The sequence below is a fragment of the Dasypus novemcinctus genome, chromosome 5, assembly GCF_030445035.2.
Source record: "Dasypus novemcinctus isolate mDasNov1 chromosome 5, mDasNov1.1.hap2, whole genome shotgun sequence".
Classification (NCBI taxonomy): domain Eukaryota; kingdom Metazoa; phylum Chordata; class Mammalia; order Cingulata; family Dasypodidae; genus Dasypus; species Dasypus novemcinctus.
This window is the reverse complement of record NC_080677.1, coordinates 90,695,875-90,718,374: the sequence shown is the minus strand read 5'-3', so window position 1 is coordinate 90,718,374 and position 22,500 is coordinate 90,695,875. Positions and strand designations below refer to the sequence as shown.

Here is a 22,500-nt window from a genome sequence, read left to right as displayed (position 1 = left end):
CTTACATTTTATGTGAATGAAAGTTGTGTTACATCTATAGCATGGTACCGTTGATGAAAGGAAAAACACCATTATTTTAGGTCTCCAAGGCACTATTTGTTGCCCTCACCATAAATTATCAAATAGAATGGTAGTCCCTGAAATAACTAATATCTATGTGCATGTATATATGTATGTGTATGTATGTGTGTGTGCTTGTACCTGTAGATGATTTCAGAATAATAAAATCCTGAAATCATAAAATCTGTCTATAAGGATAATTTTAAAGATGGAACAAGTACTTTGATTTTAAAAAATCTACCAGTTGAATTCAACGAGTACTTTGACTAAATGGTTCATTGAGTTAGGCAACACTTTCAGTAAAATGATGGATGAAACAACTAGTTATTATGGTATCATGTAGACAAGTCCAGAATTTTAAGCGTTTATTAAATCTATTGTTAATATTCCCAAAGTACCCTCTAAAATATACAAATGAAATCTTCTAATGAGATTACTTGTGAAAGTTCCTATTCATTTAATGACTTTTATAAAATATGGCATTTTGATTTAATAATAGTTATAAGTTGAATTTATAATTTTAGATTTTCCAGGTTCAATCTAGGATTCAGAACATTTTAGTAACTGCTAAACTGTAAGTACTGGAAATAATTAGAATAAACTCTTAAGGTTAATATAGTAGCACCTTTGTCTAATCAGGTTTCACAAATGACCTGTGAATATTCAAGACTTTCATACTTAAATAGCTGAATATTTCTGAACAGATATTGAGTAACTGACGAGACTTACATATAGATATCTAGGGTTGTTCTTTGGGATTGTCATCAAGTCAATTAATATTATTGTGGACATACTATAGTTTTACCTGCAGATTTGACCTGCATGTAATTGGTATGTCTTTAATATTCTCAGGGCTCTAAGAAGACTTAGGAGGTCTGACTCTGTCTCCTAATCCTTTATTCCACTTCTACAGTCCTTCAGCTGGAGCACTGCAATATCATGCTTGTCTGGTTCATTTATGTTTGCCTTTCTGGGTAAGATTTTACTTGAATGAAGAAACTTGTGGAAAAGTCTCAAGTTCCTGATAAAGAGGACTAATGGAGCAGCATATATTATTGAAACACAAACACATAGAGATAATGTTTAAACAGGAAAGGTATAAAATTCTCAGGAAATTTTAATATGCAAAGACTTCATTTACTTCACTGTGTCATTGCCTTGTACAAAAATCTGTCTAAACTGAGACATAAGAGCTGAACCAGAGTAAGCCCAAACCTTTCACCCATTCTCAATAATGTTTGATTTGGTCTCAATCTACCTATGATACCTTCTATTCCAACCAGTCAAATATTATAATCCTCAAAAGATCATGTTCAGTTCCTACTCCAAGCCATTCTTCATGCTGAATTAATCTGTGCTTCTCTCTCCAACTCTGGGTGAGTACAGAGAAGTCGGGATTTCTTCTGCCCTGTACTATACTTCCTACCTACTATTTAAAGATCAACTCATAACTTGTCTTCTCCATATAAACTTTGTTTGATCTGTTCATTTTGCACTGACATCCTACTTTGACCAGCCAAAGTTTGTTGTGTTTTTTTTTGTTTGTTTTTTTTTCTCTCATTCCAATATTGGCTCAAAATTGCAGACTCATTAAATCCTAAGATTGTATAAAATTTTCTCCCATTGGGTAGGCTGTCTTTTGATGGAGTTGGGTTCAGATGTGACCTTTCTACACATGCCTCTTCCGTCACTTTTACTCAATCTGTGGCTGGAGCTAGGGTTGGTATATACTCAGGAGACTTGAATCTCTGGACTGTTCATGTGCCAGCTGGGTTCTGAGCCTCAGCAGACTTGCAACTCCTACCCTCTGGTTCATTGGACTTACCCAGGTCAGCTAACAGGGAGGTGAAGATGGTCAACAATCACACCAGGGAACCGACAGTGCCTACAACTGCAAGCAGGAGAATTGCATCCATCATCCATGTGGAATCTAAGCCCTCTCTCGATATAGAGGTGGAGTGGACCTCACCATCCCAGGGTCCACAGGATGGAAGAGTAAAATATGGATGAGAGTGGCCTTACTGATATTCTACTATGGAACTATTGTGACTAGTAACAGAAGAAATTGTAGCATTGATGTGGAGAAAGTGGCCACGGTAGTTGCTGGGGGCAGGGAGAGGGAAGAAGAGATATGATGTGGGGTGTTTTCAGGACTTGGAGTTGTCCTGAATGATGTGGTAGGGACATATGCTGGACATTATATATCCTGCAAAACCCATGGGGTGGACTGGGGAAGAGTGTGAACTACAATGTGGATTGTTATCCATGTGGTGCGGCGGTGCTCCAGGGTGTGTTTGCCAAGTGCAATGAGTGTGCCACGGTGGTGGTGTGGATTGTTGACGTGGGAGGAGTGAGGTGAGGGGGGATGGGGGGTAAATGGTAACCTTTTATATTTTTTTAATGTATTATTTAAAAAAAATAAAGAGATCGTGGGAGAAAAAAAAGAGATTGTATAAAATATGAAGACTATCTTATTCAAAGTTCCTATTTTACGGATCCAAAAACTGAGTGACTTTCCAAGCATTTTATGATAAGTACAGGCAGAATAAGGACTAGTACACATGCTGACTTCTACAATGTTTTGTGGAATTTATTTCTGCTCTCTTGTGTTGCCTTAATCAAGTGCACTGTCACTCAGCTCTTTCTAGTAATGGCTATACCCTGTCTTGCCAACTAGACTGTGAACCTGACAGACCAGGAGACTTATACACATAACAAGTACCCAATAAATACTTGTTGATTGAAGAAATGATGTACTGTCACATCATTAAGAGTTACATTTGCATTAATTCTAAATTAGTAATCAAGGAGTCAGACTTAGTGAATAAGATATTCAGAGGTGGGAGAGAGGTAAACACAATTTTCTTTTATGGCCACAGTATTAGGCTGCTAATTCACTAAAATAAAACAAAACCAAATTCAATGTTTATTAATGCTCATTTTTAAAAAAGATTCTTTGCCAAGTGTATAATGCCTAAGAAGTAAAGAAATTGGTGGTCAGAAACGTTGATCATCCTAGGCAAATAAACTTCTTGAAAGTTACAGTACCTATGCCTATGGATTGTTGGAATACTTTTCAATCAAAAGTAAATGTCTAAAGTAATTATCTCTATTTATATTAGGTGTCTCATTTTTGGATCCAAAAGTTTTTTCACTTGTCAGGCCGTATGCCACTTCAAAAGAAATGGAAGACGATGAAGCTATATGCATTTTGTGGGCTGCAGTGAAACAGTCTCTTCTTGTGGTCATATTTTTCATTTCTTGCTCCCATTACAGCATTTGAGGGCATTTAACTGATTTCTGGGGGAAAAAAGTGGATTGTCTCTGTAGTGCTCATTTTACAAAATTCTTTGAGGAACGATGTGCTATATTATTATAGGATAATTAGGTTTTGTTCCAGGAAATATGCCCCTTTCAGCTATAGGAACATCCCTCATGATTTAAATAAAATAAATAAAATAATCTCTTTAAAGAAACTCTCTCTTCATTGCCCACCAATTCTTCTTTGCATATCATACTCTTCTCCAATCTAAATATTTGTAAATTACTAGTGTAATTTAGCTCAATAATCTTATGTATTTAGTAGTATTTTGATTAACTTGAAAGAAAATATAGCATAAAATAATATTGAATAGTATAGGGACTTCACTTATAGTCTTTAGTCACTAGCAGTAGTGGTTAACAATCTCAGCTTTGAGGACAGAGACTTGTGTTTGAATTCTAGTTCCTGAACTTCCCAGCTATGGGACCTTGGGGAAGCCACTTAACCTCTATGCACCTCAATTTCTTTACCCATAAAACAAGGACTATAAAGTACCTACATTATACAGTTGTTAGGAGGATTAAATGGCTTAATACATAAAACCACTTGGAACAGTGCGTGGGCCATAAGAGATCAATAAGTGTTAGCCATAGTCATTATGTAATATCCTTTTTGGAAGAAGGTACTTCATAAACACACAAATTAATTTTTGAACATTGTAAGATTAGTTAATTTTAAAAATATTTTAGCCCTTCTCCCCAAATTGAGATTTTTATTACTGTATCGGAAAAGTCATAAAACAAAGATACATACATCCCAGATGCCAGGTATTAGGGCTATTATTAATGTCTAGCCACACTTCCTTAGAATTACATTTAAAATAATAAAAGGAGCAAAATAACATTACATCTTTCTCAAATTATTCCAAAGAATTATTTATCGATAATTTCTCAAACACTAAAATTCTAAATCCAAAGATAAAGTCATGCCAGTTTTAGATCAATAGAGAAAAGTTAATTTCAAAGAAGGAGGGCTATCATTGAAACATCCTGTTTACAGAGCCTTTACATTTATTCTCCTCAGTCATTCATCACAGGCAACATCATTAGCTTGTCATTTAAATCACTAATATACATGTACCAAATGGTCCAAGCCTGATCACATTTACTATGCTTGCTGTGATGTATGCAGTTTTGGTAATATACATTTAGGTAGAGAAACCTTGAATAGAGTAACATAAAGTTGACTGAAAAATGGAAATGTTAAGAGACATAGTTACATTTAAGCAACATATTTGTCTGTTAGAAAATAAATTTTTCTGCCAGAGTTTCTTTTATGCTGTAGATGGAGTCAGCTTCCCTGTGTCTGTAATGATGTGAAGACCATCAATCTCACTATGACAGTCAATAACATATTACCATTAACTCATATTGCCAATTATTAATTTAACAAGCCTTTATCGAGTATCTTCTATATATAGGGCACTCTGGGGCCTTTAAATATCTATCAAAGACTTACAGTCCATTATGGAAGAAATATGTACTTAAACAACTACAAGATTTCTAGCCATAAGTGTCCTAAGAGAAAAAGCAATTAAGTGATACAAGAGGAGTTAATGACTAGGAGAGATTATTTTTCTCTAAAAGAATACCAAAGTTATAACAGCATTAAAATACATACGTATTTCTAACAAAATTCATTAATTGCACACAAAGTAAGAGCAAGTTCAGATGGATGCAGGAGAGAAATTCTTGATTATCCTGGTGTTAAAACATACTCTGAATTGGAAGAAGATCTATTAAAGATGGTTTGGGCATTCATTGTGTCATTTTTACCCCAATGATTTGAAATGTATACACGGCTTCCTTCAGCTAGGATTTGAGGTATCTTACAGATTAAACTGCCACCCTTGAAGGAGCCCTTAATATGAATGAATAGAAGCGACTTCAAACAAATAGAATGAGTTGCTTCTAGGAATGAAACATGATAACATTAGGAAAATACACTGAGACTTAGTTTTTTTAAAACTTTATGAACAAAAGGAAAGAAAACACCATTGGGTCACTGAGCTTTTATTTCTCATTTGGGAAATCTTGAGTAAAGGTAATAAGCAGACTTATTTTTTACATATCTAAGGGAGAAGTCTAAGGAGTCTGAACTGGATGATCTCCCCAGTCATTTGTTTATTTATTGAGCACCTAGAATATGCCAGACATCAGTATCATGACGGGCTTCAGAAAATAAACTTTTGGATTTGAAGGCCAGAAAGTAAACATGTCTACCTTTGTAGTCACTGCAGTAGTTCTTCTAAGCCTGGTAAAACATGTTACATTTCTTTGAGTGGAATCTGAAATAATTTCAACTTTTATTTTAAAATAAATTATCCACCTAGGAAATAATGGTAAGCCTTCCAACTAGAATCCATGAATTCATTACAAATGCTTTAAAATTTGTTCTGTCCACAAAATAGAAGACTTCTGAGTCAACTATTACTTTAAGCCCATTACTATTTACCACAGAATAGCAGTGATTTGTTTCCTGCTTAAAGATGACATAGCTACCTCCTGATCTGATATATTTACACGTGAGAGAGAGCGCTCTTGGGAACTTCTTTAGATAATTTGAGGGAAAGAAGCATTTAATGATGGAGGGATACAAATGTGCTATTATTTCCTAATAGAGAGGTACAAAGTCAGTAATTGAAATGGAAGTACTTCTAGAAGCATAAAATTTATTTCTTAGAAGTGACAAAAATCAACTCAGTAGACATATGTAAAAACCATGGGCTAGGGGCTAATATGTACCATGGTTCCTGGTCTCATAGAGTTTTCAGTCTAACAGAGGAAATGAGACATACACACAAGTAACTGCCATACAAAGCAGAACATGATTGACACCAGAGTAAATGGAGTGTTATAAAAGAAGGGAGACTAACGCAGACAGCACAATCAGTGACAGCACAATCAATGAATTAAGGAGGGAGGTGTCACTTCAGGTAGTCTCTGAAATATGTAAAAAAAAAAATCATTATACAGAGATGAGAGAATGGACATTCAGAATGGAAATGGGGAAAGTAGGGTATCTCAGATCTGTTATGGGAGCCCCAGGAGCATGTAGAATCCAGTAGGTAAGAACGGTTGGTACTCAAGAATATGTTAGAAAAGCAGAACAAGGTCAGATGGGCCTTGAATTGCATATTATGGAGTTTAAATTTTATTCTCTGCCAGCTGAAGGACCATTGATGGTTTTTGAGCAGTGAAAAGATAAGAGTTTTAAGGTGATTAATATGTGAAGCATAGACTGAGTGTAGGACACTAGAGGTTGGGTTACCAGTTAAGAGCTTACTAAAATTTTATGAAGGCATTAGGATTAGAAACATTAGAGAGAAGTGAAGAACTTAGGCTACAGGCTGTAGAGGAAAGGGGTCTTTGCATCTAAAGCTCCTAAACTTACATGTATGTGAAATATTTCCCTTTCATACCCTACCAAGAGGGTAGTGCCTGAATCCATATCAAACATTTAAAAAGTTAAAATAGTTCATGATGGTTTATAATACTCATGTGATTTTGATGAAGATTTGGATTTGTTGTTTCAATTGTTCAAGGAGGAGGGAAAGAGGATCCCAGATAGCTTGGAAATATTAGAAAGTGAAAGATGGGAAGATGTTGGAGCAAATTTCACCACAGTATTCTTTTTTAATTAATATACTAGTAACAATGGCCTCAATAATATTGTAAATGTTGTTGACACTTCATCTCTTAAAATTTTATTTATTTTAATTTTTAATTTAATTTAAATTTTTAATTAAATTAAATTTAAATTTAAATTTTTATGTCATTTTAAGAAAAAATATATTTTAAAACAGAATTTCTAGGGAAAAGGACATAAAGAGGTGCTATTTCTCGAGTGAAAATGTTTTCTAGTACTTACAGAGAGAAGTAGCAAAACAGAAAACTGGTACGCCTTTATAAAAGTAACATATGCCATAAGGATTCTTGCTAAGTACCTATAAGTAACTGTTCAATTTTTTAAAAATGCCCCTACTCTATCATATCATCAACTTGGAGGTTAAAGAACTCCATATCCCAAATTCCTGCCCGGTCTCATCCTGTAGATATTCCTCTTTTGGCAGAAGGCTCTTGCCAAGGCAAATGAATTAAAGTTCATTCTCTGAATGAGACCCTTGCTTTGTATCTTAATCACCATTGCTCATATGGTGTCATTTGCTCTCATTCTTCATCTGTGCCTAATTTTAGGTTGAAACATTTAAGATTGCTATTTTTGTAGTTTAAAAAAAAGAACAGTCAAATAGCAATAATTTCATGAAGTTCAACGTAAAAATCTACTCCATATCAAGACTTACGTCAAAGCCACATCCTCCATGACACCTTTACTGATTGTTTGACCATTCCTGGGCAAGTGAGTACTTAGGTCTAGACTTCTCATTTTATTTTTAACTCTCTTCACCCTTTCACTGGGTCTCTATTATTAGACTTTTAGCTCTTTATAGATACAATCTAGCACAGTTTCCAGCAGAGTATGTTGCACATAAAAGGTGATCAATAAATGTTTATTCAATTTAAGTGAAGGAAACTCTTCTCTAGACCATTCAAACTGCCAAGCCTCTACTGGAAGGGGATGCAAAGGAGCAGCTGTTATATTCTAGTTTAATTTTTCAGTTTTACAGCTTACCCTCAGGAATGGTATATACCCAAAACACAGAAAGGACTAGCTACAACAATGCTGATTTGTTGCCTAAAGAAATGGCTTCATTTGTTGTGAAAATATTTAAGTACCCAAGCCACCACTGAAAGGAAGAAGAAATGCTAACATTTGCTTACACTCTAAAGCAAAGATTCAGACTATAATGTGAAAGTTTATCTTTTAAAATTGTGGTCTTACAGCATATTCCCTAGAGGAATGCAAATCACCATTTTCTCCTTCTTCAAGACTAAATATTAGGTCCTATCAATTGTTTCTGCTTCCTTAGGATAAGAAAGTCCTAATAAAGTTTTTTTTAAAAGTCCTATAATGAAATTCCTTTTAAATTGAGATGTTCAAAATTTATTTTTCATTAAAGTGTAGAGTCAAAGTGGTATTTTTATCCTTGCTAACTTAAATATTACTTAAAGTAATGATTAATATATTTATAAACTATAATCACTTATGAGAGACTCAGTAGTACAATGTAAGTTTGGTCCTTTCAATAATGGAATTAATGATAACCATTACTTTGAATGATAAAAATTGTTAAGTCTCAAATTTTAAGACAGATGCCCACAAATGCAATGAAGAAAAACTTACAAGGCAATTTATGACCATATCTGTAATTTTATCAAGCATTTACAGTACAAACTAATGGTTAGATTAGATTAAAATTGTTCTTATGTGGTTTACTTGCTAAAGGTGATTCCCTGATAACACTTTTTTGGATAATCCTAGTTATCTGAGAAAATGTTCAATACATTAGTATACCTATGAAAAAAAGATATGAACAATTTTTAAATAGGATTTTTAACCTTTTCCCCTGCCCTAACACACCTGAGATATAACATACTTCTGTCAGTAACTGTGGATCATTGCTATAGAAAATGTTACTCCCCAGATAATACTCAAAATGCTATCCTCAGAAACAGCTTTAGGGCTCTAATGCTTCAATTTTTTAGGGCAACTTATTTTATTTGACCTAACATGGCAATCTTTATTCAATAAAATGAACTTCTTACAGATACATACAGTTCCTCAAGAAACATATTGAATGTACTGAAATATGTGAAGCCCTTAAACCATGCATCTATTTTCCTCTCAGTACAGCCTGTTCAAGTTCCTAATTTTAAAGTGTGTTGATTCTTATTTCTACTTAAATTAGTTTGGACAACTTTTAACTTACATGATATATACTGATTAACGCCAAGAGAATAAGTGCATAAGCATACAAATTCCTTATATTTTTTGACCATTATGTCCTAATTGTTGATTAGCAACATTTAAAAAATACCAGAATAGCCTGAAATTTGCTATAGGCATATACTTTCCATTAGATTTGGGTAGGTTTTGCCTATTGCCCCCAAAAAATAGCATCAAAATTTTTCTAGCTAAAAGTAAATACCCATATAAGATGAGATTTTCTTTTAATTATCTATATTCTCTTATAGTACTGGGCACAAAGATGTGGAATTAATGATGGTAAGTATTCTACCCAAACATTTTAAATGATCAAAGTATATGATTAGTACTTCAGCAGTCAATTTCATATATGTTTGAGTAAACTTTGACTCAGTTCCAATTTCCGAATGGGTAAAACCTACATGCTTACTTCATGCTTACATATTGTCTTAAAGATGTGAAGTGAATTCCAAATACAAACACAGAATTTTCTATTAAGATATAAATTAAAAGAGCTCAGTTTTTGTTTTTGTTTCTTCGTTTTTGAAGAGCTAACTTCAAGACTGACTCTGCAAGTTTGTAATCACATAAACAGAAAATATAAAGGAAACAGTCATTTATTTTTCAGAGGTTTCACAGGAAAACATAAAATAATTTTTGCTCACTTAGAAAGCACACAAAAATGAAGATTCTGTAAATTCAGTCTTACTCATGTCCTGCTAGTATGTATAAAATAAAATGATAGAATTATATTTGGAATTTGATGAGCAATTCATAAAAATTTCAAGGTTAGTTATTTCTGTATAAAGTCAGTATGAAATGAGAAAGAATCATATTTCTTAAACTTAGGTATCTTTTAGAATATTATTTTGTATTTCTGTTTAGGCAGTATTTTATTTAACACATCACAGAATTAACTAATAATAAAAGTGAAATTAAAGTTTCAAGTGGAAATGTTTACTTTAAAAATATTTCAGTGGTTCTTTTAAAAAGGATCTTAAGCTAATGTAAGTAACTAAATTACTAAAGTTATTTATATAGCCATAAAGAAATTATTTACTTGGTTCTACTTAAGACTTTATAATATTCTTGATTTTTCCCACTAAAATCTAGATTTTATATTCTAAATTTAAACACACTTTAGAGAAAATGTTTAATTCTCTCATTTACAGTAGTGAATAAAAATGTCTTACAATTAAAAACACCTAGAAATTAAAAAACAGTTCTCGACTAAGAAATTTTAAATAGTTCTTTACTCTTATGGTTCAATTTTTTGCCAGTTTCTTTTCTTTCAACATTGTTTCTCTTTTGTAGATTAAAATAACATTTGCCACAAAAATTCTTGTGTTTGAATGAAATGATTTTTGTTTTGATTTGAACAAGTTTGCACATAGCTGATGACATTAGGACAATATTCCAAAAAAGTCACTTCAGTTCTACAGAGATATAAATAGAAAATGCCCTACTAAATTTCCTACACCTTTTCTCCCTGGTGAAGAATAAACAATCAAATACACTTTAATTTTTTTCCTCCTCAAGCCAGAATACGACTTCCATCCTAATAATTTAACAAATTTTATCTTCCATCTTATAGATTTTTAAATGCTGCTGTTAACTGTTTGATTATTGCATAGGAAGATAGTTTTCAGATAATTACACCTTTCCCTTCTAAGACATATTGGCAGGCTTAATGATGCAGTTTATAATACTATCCTACATCCCAGTAGACATGACCCAGACCTAAAGTTCCAAAGTTCCATTTCAAGTCAAGAGAAGTTCTAAGAAATACAACAAAAAGGTCGATTAAGGTTAATGAAACAAATTTTATAAGCTGCATACATATATATGTATCTCTAAGACTTCCTGAACTTATCTTTGAAATTATATTGAAATTTATTCAAATTTATGCAACATTGTCTAAAGAAACTAGATTTTACATGATTTGGAGGCTCATTCCAATATGATTTCAGATAGTTTTGTCATCATGCTGGTAAATCAAAAATAAGAACAAAAAAGCCAACAATGACAGAAATAGCAAAAACAAAATTCTTTAAGATGTGTTACTGTCTTTGAATTCATAAAAATGATTGACATAACCAAAACAGCTGCAATAAAATAAATATACAGATGTAATTACTTTGATCATTAATGAGTACAAGTAAATTGTACCCAATCTCAGAATTAAATTCAATACCCATTGGTGACAATATAAAAGTGAGATACAATTGGTACAATTCCATATTATGTCTCATAAATGGAAACTTTCAACAAACATTCTGCTATAATTCTAAGGATCCTTATATTGCTAATCTATTGGTCAGGGAAGTAAAAGAAAGTCTTAATTACACCTTGAAACTGAGTTTAGAAGTCAGCCTTGCTGCTGCTCCAATTCTTATTTGAACCATTCACCTGAAAACTGGGGTTTTGCCTTGTCCCATGGACCAAGTTTCAGTCATAAATGTCAGGATCCCAGTTTTCTCCAATTACCCACTTGATAATAACTTGAGCTCCATTGATTTTTAAAGCTCTTGATCTCAAAGTCCCATCATTGTCTTCTGTGGTTAGCATTCCCCAATGTGATTCGCCCATTTTTCTGGACTGTTATTTCTTTCTTATTTTTTTTTTTAAGATTTAATTTTTATTTATTTCTGTCCCTTCCCCTCCTCCCCCCATGTCTGCTCTCTATGTCCATTCTCTGTGTGTTCTTCTGTGACCGCTTCTATCCTTATTAGTGGCACTGGGAATTTGTGTTTCTTTTTGTTGAGTCATCTTGTTGTGTCAGTTCTCCCTGTGTGTAGCGCCATTCCTGGGCAGGCTGCACTTTCTTTCACACTGGGTGGCTCTCCTTACGGGGTGCACTCCTTGCGCTTGGGGCTTCCCTACGCGGGGGACACCCCTGCGTGGCAGGGCACTCTTTGCGCGCATCAGCATTGCTCATGGGCCAGCTCCACATGGGTCAAGGAGGCCCGGGGTTTGAACCACGGACCTCCCATGTGGTAGGTGGATGCCCTATCCATTGGGCCAAGTCTGCTTCCTTATTTATTTCTTATTGTCAAACCACCCCCATGAATGTTGTACATGCTGGTGGTTCTCACTGAAGCTGTCTCTTGGAGTATCTTCAAAGACACTGCTGTCTATCTGGGTTACACATGGTCCATGCCATTGATCTATCTAATCTCTGAGACTGCCTTCTCTGCTGAAACTATTCCTTTGCTCAAATTAAACCATATACTGACTCAGATCTAGTTTTCTCTTGAACTGTGCTGTCATATCTAAAATGAGAATGGAGAGTAAAAACAATATGTAATGTTTGTTCTAAATCTAGCGCATTATGCCCTTCCATGACTTTCTAATTAACAAAAGTCACCTTAGTTTTAATGTAGCAAATGTAAATTTATTGATAATAACACAACACTGTATGATTACTTTTTCTCTTTCCTTGTGTCTTGCTGATGATTCTCTACTTTCAGTCTTCAAAGATTACTGTAATGTTCAGCAAATTAAAGAATGTTAGTTTCTATAGTTATGTTAAAGTATTTAGCAATCCGTTACTTATATAAGTTATATAAATAATAAAATCTATTCTAGTGTTAGAAACTGCTTAGGGTACGTAGGAACCCTGAGATAGACTTTTAAACTGTATTTATTGGGAAGTGGACTTGGCCCAGTGGTTAGGGCGTCCGTCTACCACATGGGAGGTCCGCAGTTCAAACCCTGGGCCTCCTTGACCTGTGTGGAGCTGGCCCATGCACAGTGCTAATGTGTGCAAGGAGTGCCCTGCCACGCAGGGGTGTCCCCCGTATAGGGGAGCCCCACACGCAAGGAGTGCACTCCGTAAGGAGAGCCGCCCAGTGCAAAAGAAAGTGCAGCCTGCCCAAGAATGGCGCCATACACATGGAGAGCTGACACAACAAGATGACGCAACAAAAAGAAACACAGATTCCCGTGCTGACAACAACAAACAGCGGACAAAGAAGATGCAGCAAATAAACACAGAGAACAGACAACCGGGGCGGGGAGTGGGGGGCAGGGGAAGAGGAGAGAAATAAATAAATAAATAAATCTTAAAAATAAAATAAAATAAACTATTTATTGGTATGAAAGTATTCAAGTAAATCCTGGTACTTAAGTGAATAGTGAATTTGAGAATTTTAAATTCTGCCAAAGTAGCCAAAAATGTACACAACTGAACAAATAGTAAATATCATTCCTTATGTAAATTATCTTTACATAGGAAGTCCACTTTATATGATAACTATTTTTAGTCACAAAATGCCTGTAGGCACCAAAAATATACCTACGTCCCAAGTCTCACATCAAAACCTGAAATCATATTACCCTATGGGTACCTAAAAACCTTCATTTTCCCTGTGTACTAGAAGTAGAAAATAATTAATACATAATAGCAATATTCATTCCTTTGCAATACGATCAATGACTTTTTGTCCCTCAGAAAGAGACAACTGCTAAGGCTCAACCAGTGTTAGTGCAAATCTTCTAACAAAGTATCTTCTTTATATATAAAACAGAAGCAGTAAGCTACAATACCGTCAGCTGAAAGTTTTCTGACATACTTTGCCTAAATTGTGGGAATTCACACCATGGATGTCAGGTATCATATGTATAGTTCTATAAAAATCCTTCAAAACCCTATAGGAACCCACAAATTTCAACAATTGGCACGGTAGGGATACAATATTTTTCAGCTGAAGGCACTGTACCTCTGGGAGGATCTTTTTATTAAGAGGAATTGGAAAGAGTTGTGCCACAGATGGGGGCTGGAATAATGTAAAAAAGAACAGCAGCTACTGATCCACACTTGTAGCACTTAAAAAAATGATGAGATGATAAAGAGCTGGCATAATCATAAGTTCTGTACAATCGCTTTGGAAAGAGATTGCAAAGCTAACTAGCAAAGTTAATGAAAAAGTTTTGAGATTAAATAAAAATGAAATTAAATCAGAGCAAAAATTATGAGGCCAAAAAATATTAAAGGGGAAAAAAATTAAAGGTGTTTGGAAACTTTTGAATTAGAAAATCTGTGAAAACATATGTAAGGCAGAAAAATGCTTTTATGTTCAGAGCTTCATACTGCAACGTAATGATCCAAAATATCCAGCAAAAATAGTAAGGTTTAACAGGCATGAAGACAATGAGAGAGAGCGTTCCACTTGCTTAAGTTGTCAGTCACTTTCAACTGTTTTTCTCTGAAATATAGAGCCACTCCAATTTCAAATACTTTTGTCCACAGAGAATTAAGATCTGTAGGGATTTCATAATTTTATATAAAATATCACCCACCAAAGGTGTAGGATCTTCAAATTCTACATGTGCCTACAAATAGCAATTTAAATTTTACAGCAGTCAAAGCAAATATAAAAAACGCAATATTTTATATTTGATTCTTTAATGCTTCAAGACAATTCACAATTTATATTAGATTTTCAATACTGTTTTGTTTTGTTTTGTTTTCAAAATGGGCATCTAGAAGTCTCTTTTAGCTGTCTTTGGAGCCAAAATATATTGCCAGGAGAGACTGAAGCTTACCTTTGGCACGAGCAACTGAGGTGCTGGTGAAGGAGGAGATGTTGTAAAGATGACTCGAGACATGTGATATATAGAAAATTCTAGGGTATGTAGAATATGTGTTTGATATGTTAATCAAACAGATTAGTGTGATTGTTTTTGCAGTTCTGAAATAACACAATCTTCCTTTTATATGATGCCTCAGCCATGACTTCCCTACCCTAAAATTTTGCCTTCCAAGAAGACAACAATTGTATTTTCTAGTCTTACATGTGAAAGATTTACATTCTGATTCTATATAGAAGATCATTAACTTTCAATCTTCAAATATTTGCCTTACTAAGAAGGAGCTAATAATAGTCATCTGCAACTAATATAGAAGAACATTTGGTTAGTAGAAATTTGAAATGACCTAGGAGCTAAGAGGATTCAGGAATGACACATAAGAAATTATCTGAAAACCCAACAGTAGGAGGCTCTAATAATCAGAAAGGGGAGTGACACGACAATGAAATGCTTTGAGTGTAAATCCCTCAAACAGAATACCAGCTTAAAAAGAACATTCACTTTAATCTCTAGAAATGAAATTTGAAAAGATAAAATGAGAATATCATTTAACATTTTAGAAGAGAAAAAGACAAATTTGAGGCAAATTATTAAGAGTGAGGAAAACAATTGCTTAATAAAGAAATAATCAAATTAAACTACACATGGTGGATACGTCCTTAAACTCATCCTTTTGCTTCAGGTTGGGAAGGAGACAGGAAATGGACTGATTCTACATCATATGAGTTCACCTTCCAGGTGTAGTCTAAATATTTTCTTTTCTTTTAATTCATTTAAGCCTCACATATTGGAAAAGAGTGTAAGTTCAAATTATTTCAGCCTAAACACAGTACCTATCCTACTTTTTAAGTAGTGTTTTCTGTTCCATTTCAATATAAAATAGAAAGCTAACGTAATTTTTACCTATACACTATAGAGCTCCAAGGAGTCAGGTAATAAGGGAATATGAACATTAGATATATAAGGTAAGAGTATTACAAAATATAATGATTCTCAGCTCAGACTTTTAAAGGAAGTATCCTTTATATTTGTTCAAACCATGGATGGCTCTTTAACTCGTTGAACAGCTAGTAGAAAATAAAGTTTTAAAAAATTGATTTGATGGAAAAGAGTCAAAATAAGTTTCAAAAATTATTATATAGAGTCTATATAATCCCACCTGGCTTTCCCTTTCCTACTTTTTGCTAAAATCCTTTGAAAATCACCTGATTTATATTGCATTAATCTCAAAAAAAAATCACCTTTTCTTTGTAAATTAGTCTTTAATAAGGTAAATAAAATTTAACAATGTCTGAGAGAAAAATCAAATCGAGGTAAAGGGGACTGCCACTTTCTATTTCCATCATTTGGATGGCTATAAAATACAAGTTAACTAAATAATAAAAATTAAAAATAAAGCTTTACAAGTGAACACTGCCAGTATACAAAAAGATCTTTTAGATACCTCACAAAGATGACATTATATTTAATTATCTCTTCTTCCTAAAATTTCTTACATTCCCCTTCTTCAGGCTTCTAAGAGAATCCTGGGTTTTACTCCTAGAGGTATTACCTCATGAAATCAAATCATTTCTAATTAAGTCACTTCCTCTTTATGAAATGCTTCCTTGGTGTAGTATAATATGCTAGGGGTTTCATAAACCATAATTTGTCTAAAATATAATACAATCTCTGTTCTTAAGGAACTTGCCATTAAGCTGGGATATCTACAAAATGAGTATGCACATGGACATGGACACAACACAGTTTTGAGTTCAAAATAATGGTTCAAGAAGCAAGTTCTTCAGCATTATGGAACAGAGTGCAAGTCCTAAGAACTAGTCTTTTAAGGAAAGGCAGAATTTAGAGAAAGGGAAGAGGAGAAGAAGAAAAAGGGAAGAACAGAAAGACAAATAGTTTGAGGCAGAATAAATGAACTAGTTTGTCAAAAGCCTTCATTCAGGATACCATAAAAGTTGGAATTGTGGGGAAGTGTTAAATGTGGAACATCAAGGAAGTGGCTGTGGCCCAATCAGTTGGGCTCCCATCTACCATATGGGAGGCCATGGGTTCGCACCCCAGGACCTCCTTGTGAAGGCAGGCTTGCTTGCATGCTACAGAGAGCTGCCTGGCCTGCAAGCGCTGCAGAACATCGCCCAGCCCACAAGCTCCACAGAGAGGTGTCTCAGCAAGGTGACGCAACAAAAAAAAAGGAAGACAAGCAAAAAAAACACACAGAAGAGTGCACACAGCAAATGGACACAGAGCAGACAGCAAGCAAGCTGCAAGGACGAGAGGGGAAATTTTTTTTAAATGTGGAACATCAAATTGAGGAATACAGATGAAAATTCAGCCCCTCTTATCTCTCCCAAATAATTTAGAATAAGTATTAACCTGTATCCATTCTACTTTTTAAATGCTTTTTGACAGCTCCTCTATCAATCTCTGGAGTACTTCCGTATTCTAATATGTAGAATTTTATTATTTTGGAGTTTAATAAAAGGATTAAGCAAAATAAAATTTTAACTTCATTTTCCCTGAATCTAAAGATTTTTAGGTTCTTGGGCTCAGCAAGTAAAATCCTTTCCTCTTGTAAGCCTATCCCCTTGTGCCTTCTATTTCCTTTGTGAATAGTTACTATGATTTTTCCTAATTTCCCTCCTTGTCCTCAACATTCAATCAGTTGTCTTTTTTCTGGTATTACTTTCCACAGCACTTCTAGTATTGATTTCTTGCTCTCTACTACCAACATTGTTCTTAAATCAGGAACTACTTACTATAATAACTGATCTTCTGCATCAAATCTCTCGCAACTCCAGGATATTCTACCACATATTTCCACATAAGTTTCATTCAGTACACTTTCAGAATACTCTCATGTCGAACTTAAGCTCAGAACATTAACAGGCTTTGTACTGACTAAAGCAGAAACATGGCTTGGTATTTAAGTCATTCAACAGTCTGTGCTTGCCTGTTTTTCTTCCCATATGCTAAATTTCCTTCAAACTCAAAACTGAATGTTTTCTAGGCATACCTCATGAGTTCCCAATTCTGGGTTGGTATTGTTCTCTTTATTTGAATTTTCCATTGTCTACAGCCTCAGATAATATCATCATCTTAAAAAGCCCTGATTTCACTGATTCAAAGTAATGATCTTCCTATCATAAATTCTTGAGTCATGTTGTTTCACTTTTATAGCTCTGCTTATTTCTTGAATTACAAGAGGAGGTGGGAAGAAAAGAAGAGGGAAGGTCAAGGAAACTAAGCACATATATTCATGAAGTGTCTGAAAAAAATGTATTAAAATGTGAAATAAAACAAATCTTTTAAATTGTTGATAATCTCAGTTATAATAATAATGAGGTATTAAAAAGGCAATATAGATCAGTAATTATGTACTCAGTGCCATGAGGAACACAAGGAGCAATTATTACATTCTGGCACTCATTCATTTGCACAAAAATCCTAAGGGGTTAGTATTATTATTACTTACCTTATTTTCAGCTGACAAAACTGAGGAAAGAACTGTTTGAGTAATTTTTCTAATCCTCTGTAGCTATTAAGTATTGAATCTGGGATTGGAACCCTGGCATCCGTCACTATAGCCGATACACTTAACCACCTGGCCCTACGGCTTCTCTGTTACCATACCTGTCAATTGCATCAGCATAATTATACCCCTCCAAAACAAAACAAAAAACTATACCATGATTTTATTTCAGGAGTAATTAGTATGCTGTTTAAAAGTTTTATAAAATTTATTTCACTCATATTTAATTTTCAAAGTACTTACAATACATTCAATTATATGCTACCAAATTTTGACTGAGAAGACTGGCTTAATATTTTTCTTTTTTTCTCATAAAATATACAACATTGCTTAAGGTTCTTTAAATACAAGCATCTCAAAAACCCTATTAAGATAAAGATTCAGCATACTGAAGTGACAGTCCATCAATAATATTTAACAACTAATATACAAAATGCTATAAGGATAGTAGTAGAAAAGGACTCAAAGAATGAATGTCAGCTCAATATTTTGCAAGATAATTAAAAGTAATTTATATAATTTAAGAAAAGACAAGATTTGGTCTCCCTCTAATTTTTACCTTTTCTGATATCTCTTTCTAGTGAACCAGAAAGTATACTTTCCTTTGTCTTTCCATGGAAACTATACATAAGTATTTTTCATATGCACTAACTCATATAAACATACACTATGCAATGATAGATTGACTATGAACATTTTAATTTTATAACCCACAGCAACAGTAGTATGTTCGGCACTAAACATACAACTTTTATGTATTGTTTTACATATACTATTATTTCTCAGAGAATTTTCACAATTAAACTGTAACTAAATTAATAATTAAATGAAAATTCCAAAATAGCAATTGCCAAATGATAAATACTACTAAGCTAAGAATGTCATAATTTAGTCCAATTATTATTTCAGGTTCTAAAGTACAATGTTCAATAAAGTGTTTTATTGAATCATTAAGTTTTTAGTATTCTCAGCAGTGGACAATTACATTAAAAAAGGTACTTCTTTACATATCCTCTATATTTGGTCTATCACAATCTATTAGCACAGGGAAATGCATCAGCAGCTTAAATACTTTATTATGAGTGTCGTTCATTTCTCTGAAGCAGGTCTTTTTTTTCTCTCTGAAATAGGCCCTTCTTAAAAGGTAGAAAACAGGATCTAACTCTTGTTTGCTCTTTAAAGTTTTATTGTTTTAGCATTTTATACAGGGAGCGAACATTAGCATACTCAGGAGAACTCCTGAAAGTAAAAGGCCTCAAGCTACCCACTGCATGGCTGATAGGATAAAGCAGGGATATAAAAACTTTTGTCTGATTGCTCACTTTCCTTGTTTTAGAGTTCTGCTACTCTCAGGAGCATATATGCATGTTCTTTCTACTTGGAGTTTTATTACTTCTTTTGTATTATTTAATACATCTAAAGACACTTCCAAAAGACAAATTTTTCCATTTTGAAAAGTAATGGTTTGGAACCTGATAAAACACATTAATGTTCACAGTGTGTTTTCACAAAGGTGATAGAGCATAAGTGCTATAAAGCAATTAGGCACATGATCTTAAAGACACTAATATGTCAAATAAAGTAAAATGTTTTAAAAGTCAACAAAAATAAAATACTGTGAAAGGTCAAATGGAAATAGGTACGTACAAAGACCATATTTTTCTTTCAGGTCTTTAACTAGATATTTAATCCATACAACAGGGGCAGAAAAGATAAAAATAAAGGAAGGGCTATTCTTACCTCAACAATTTTGATAGTACAAAAGACATGATTTTTAACTTTAGGAAATAGGGGCATAAATTACAATTCATAACAACTGAATGGTATATACACTTCATTATTCAGAGTCTATTTTTCCTCAAATTCTAAAGTTCCTTCAGGGTTGATACTTAAACAAGAAACTGATAGGTTTGACACTATTGAATAAGGCCAGGCATTTTTTAAAGCATCATACACATTTCTGGAATCCACAATACATCAATTTTTAACACGTCTACTCTCTCAGCTCCATTAAAAAGATGGTAGGGGAAAGATTTTAGAGTAATTAATGATATAGTTAGCTGCTAAATATTAATAGGAATAGTAGTCTTGCATAAAATATAACATATAAACCTTGCCAATACAGACACACCAGTAATTAAAGTTGAATATGTAATTACACTGATTTATAAGACAGGCAAAAAGTTACACTTTACTAGCTTCTATGTAAACTGTGGGTAACAGTTAAACTTTGCATTTTACGGTTTATAAAAAATGGCAATGTCTTGACTACAGTTCATAAATGGTTTAGAGACCTGTAATAGTAGTAAAAATTACGGCAACTTATTCCATCATGAATATTCTTATTGCACCATACAAACCAAACTGTGATAATGACCCATAAGATCTAGACTCATTTTAGACTCCACTCTATGCCAAGAGAATGTTAGTGGTACTAAGAATTTGTAAAGGACTATAGTACAATAATTATAGGACATTTGAGAGAATCAAAAAGATGTATTAAAACTGATTTTGATACACCTTTTCATATCATGAACATAGAACAATTAATTCCACTAAATATGCAATTTTTACATAGACACCATTAAACACTTCAGAACACTAAGATTAAGATGCATATGAATATAGGTTCGTTTTTTTATGGACTCTGATAACCACACTTACATGTGCGGCTGAGGTGAGCAGCCCGGACTGCTGTTCCCATTGCTGTCGATGTGATCCAGGGAGCCATTGAGGTCTTCGTGGACAGCCTGCAGGAGGCCACTGGATGCATTATTGATCAGTCCAGGGTTACTTAGCAAAGGCAAACTGCTTTCTGCCAAGGCAGCCTAGTAAAATAAAGGGGGTATAAAACAACTTCTGAAATGGCCTTTAAAGAACCTTTTAAAGCAAACGTCTTTCAAAGGGTTTCAAATAGCAATGCAGATTTTTTAGAAACATTTAAATAAAATGTAGTGGAAAGACAAAAACTCATAATGGGCAACTTGTGACAGAGATACCAAGGAAATTAAAGGTAATGTGAAAATATAAATAGCAGCTCCTGTAGTCAACTTTCTCACCCATGTTTTAATCTTCCACATAATGAAATGTTGTATCTTTCACGTAGCGAACCACTGCAGGATAATATAAGCAGTTGCTCCGCTTTTTAAAAATGACCAGAACTTAACTCAAAATAAAGAAGTCCTGACATTTGCCTCCCCTGCATAAAAATTATATATTATAATTAAACTTTAAAGTTTTTGCCACAAGCACCATGTTCCCCAACACTATGATGTGAAATCATTTATGACAGCCAAGATAAATATTAATGCATAGACACATGCATTTGCAAAAACTTCTATCAATATAGCATTTGCAGGAAAACCGAGTGTTCCATATTTTGCCACAGGGTGTCCTTCTTGCTTCTTTACATCAAAAGTAGCTCGAATTAGGACCAGTGCTTTCTACAGTACTAGGTACTACAACTTACTAGGATGATAAACCAACTATTAAGAACAGTGACAATCCCACCTAAATACAAAGCCACGCCAAAAATAAAAATAAAAATTCTATCTATCTATGGCAGATAGATAGATAGATAGATAGATTCAAATGCAACATTTCTGGAAAAGCACATTTAATGATGTTACCTGCAAACTGGCATTAAGAGCTGCTCCATAGCCTAAACTGGTCGGTATATTTTTTACTAAGGTTGGGCTTCTGGAAGAAAAAATATAAAGATGATTTACAAGTCAAAATACAAAATATGTAGATATCAACAGACTCACATAAAAAGATATGCTCTGGTTTGTTTCTCACACTATTAGACCAGAGATGATATATCTCTGGAAATAAGTCGACAGACTTCAAATATATCAGTCTCTACTTTACATATACCAACCTGGTCCAAGAATATAAGAAATATAGCTTTAGACTATGGTGTGAAGGCAAAGTGGAACACAACCTTGAGGACCCATAAACCTGTTTCTAGCTATGTGAAGGTTTTACTTCCAAGAACAAAATTCATCTAAAATTTTTAATGTAAATATACAACACAATTACCAATTTGATGCAATCAGGAAATAATTAATGGTTAATTTCTAGAACACCATGAATTAACATAACAAATTACCATAGTTAATTAAGTGACAACATAATGGATTAACTATTTCTTGAATGCAGAAATTAGCAC

At 33.8% G+C, this 22,500-nt stretch overlaps 1 protein-coding gene across 28 annotated transcripts in view; it reads right to left on the bottom strand.

Annotated features, from left to right (window-relative positions):
- The window catches only part of FOXP2 (forkhead box P2), a 612,807-nt gene that overhangs the window by 7,944 nt on the left and 582,363 nt on the right, over positions 1-22,500 (bottom strand). For all 28 annotated transcript variants that reach the window (XM_058297231.2, XM_071215243.1, XM_058297230.2 and 25 more), the window contains 2 exons: positions 21,959-22,028; positions 20,994-21,157 (listed from right to left, as the gene is read on the bottom strand). In XM_058297231.2, the coding sequence (XP_058153214.1) occupies positions 20,994-21,157; positions 21,959-22,028 (234 nt within the window). The remainder of the gene's footprint in view (positions 1-20,993; positions 21,158-21,958; positions 22,029-22,500) is intronic.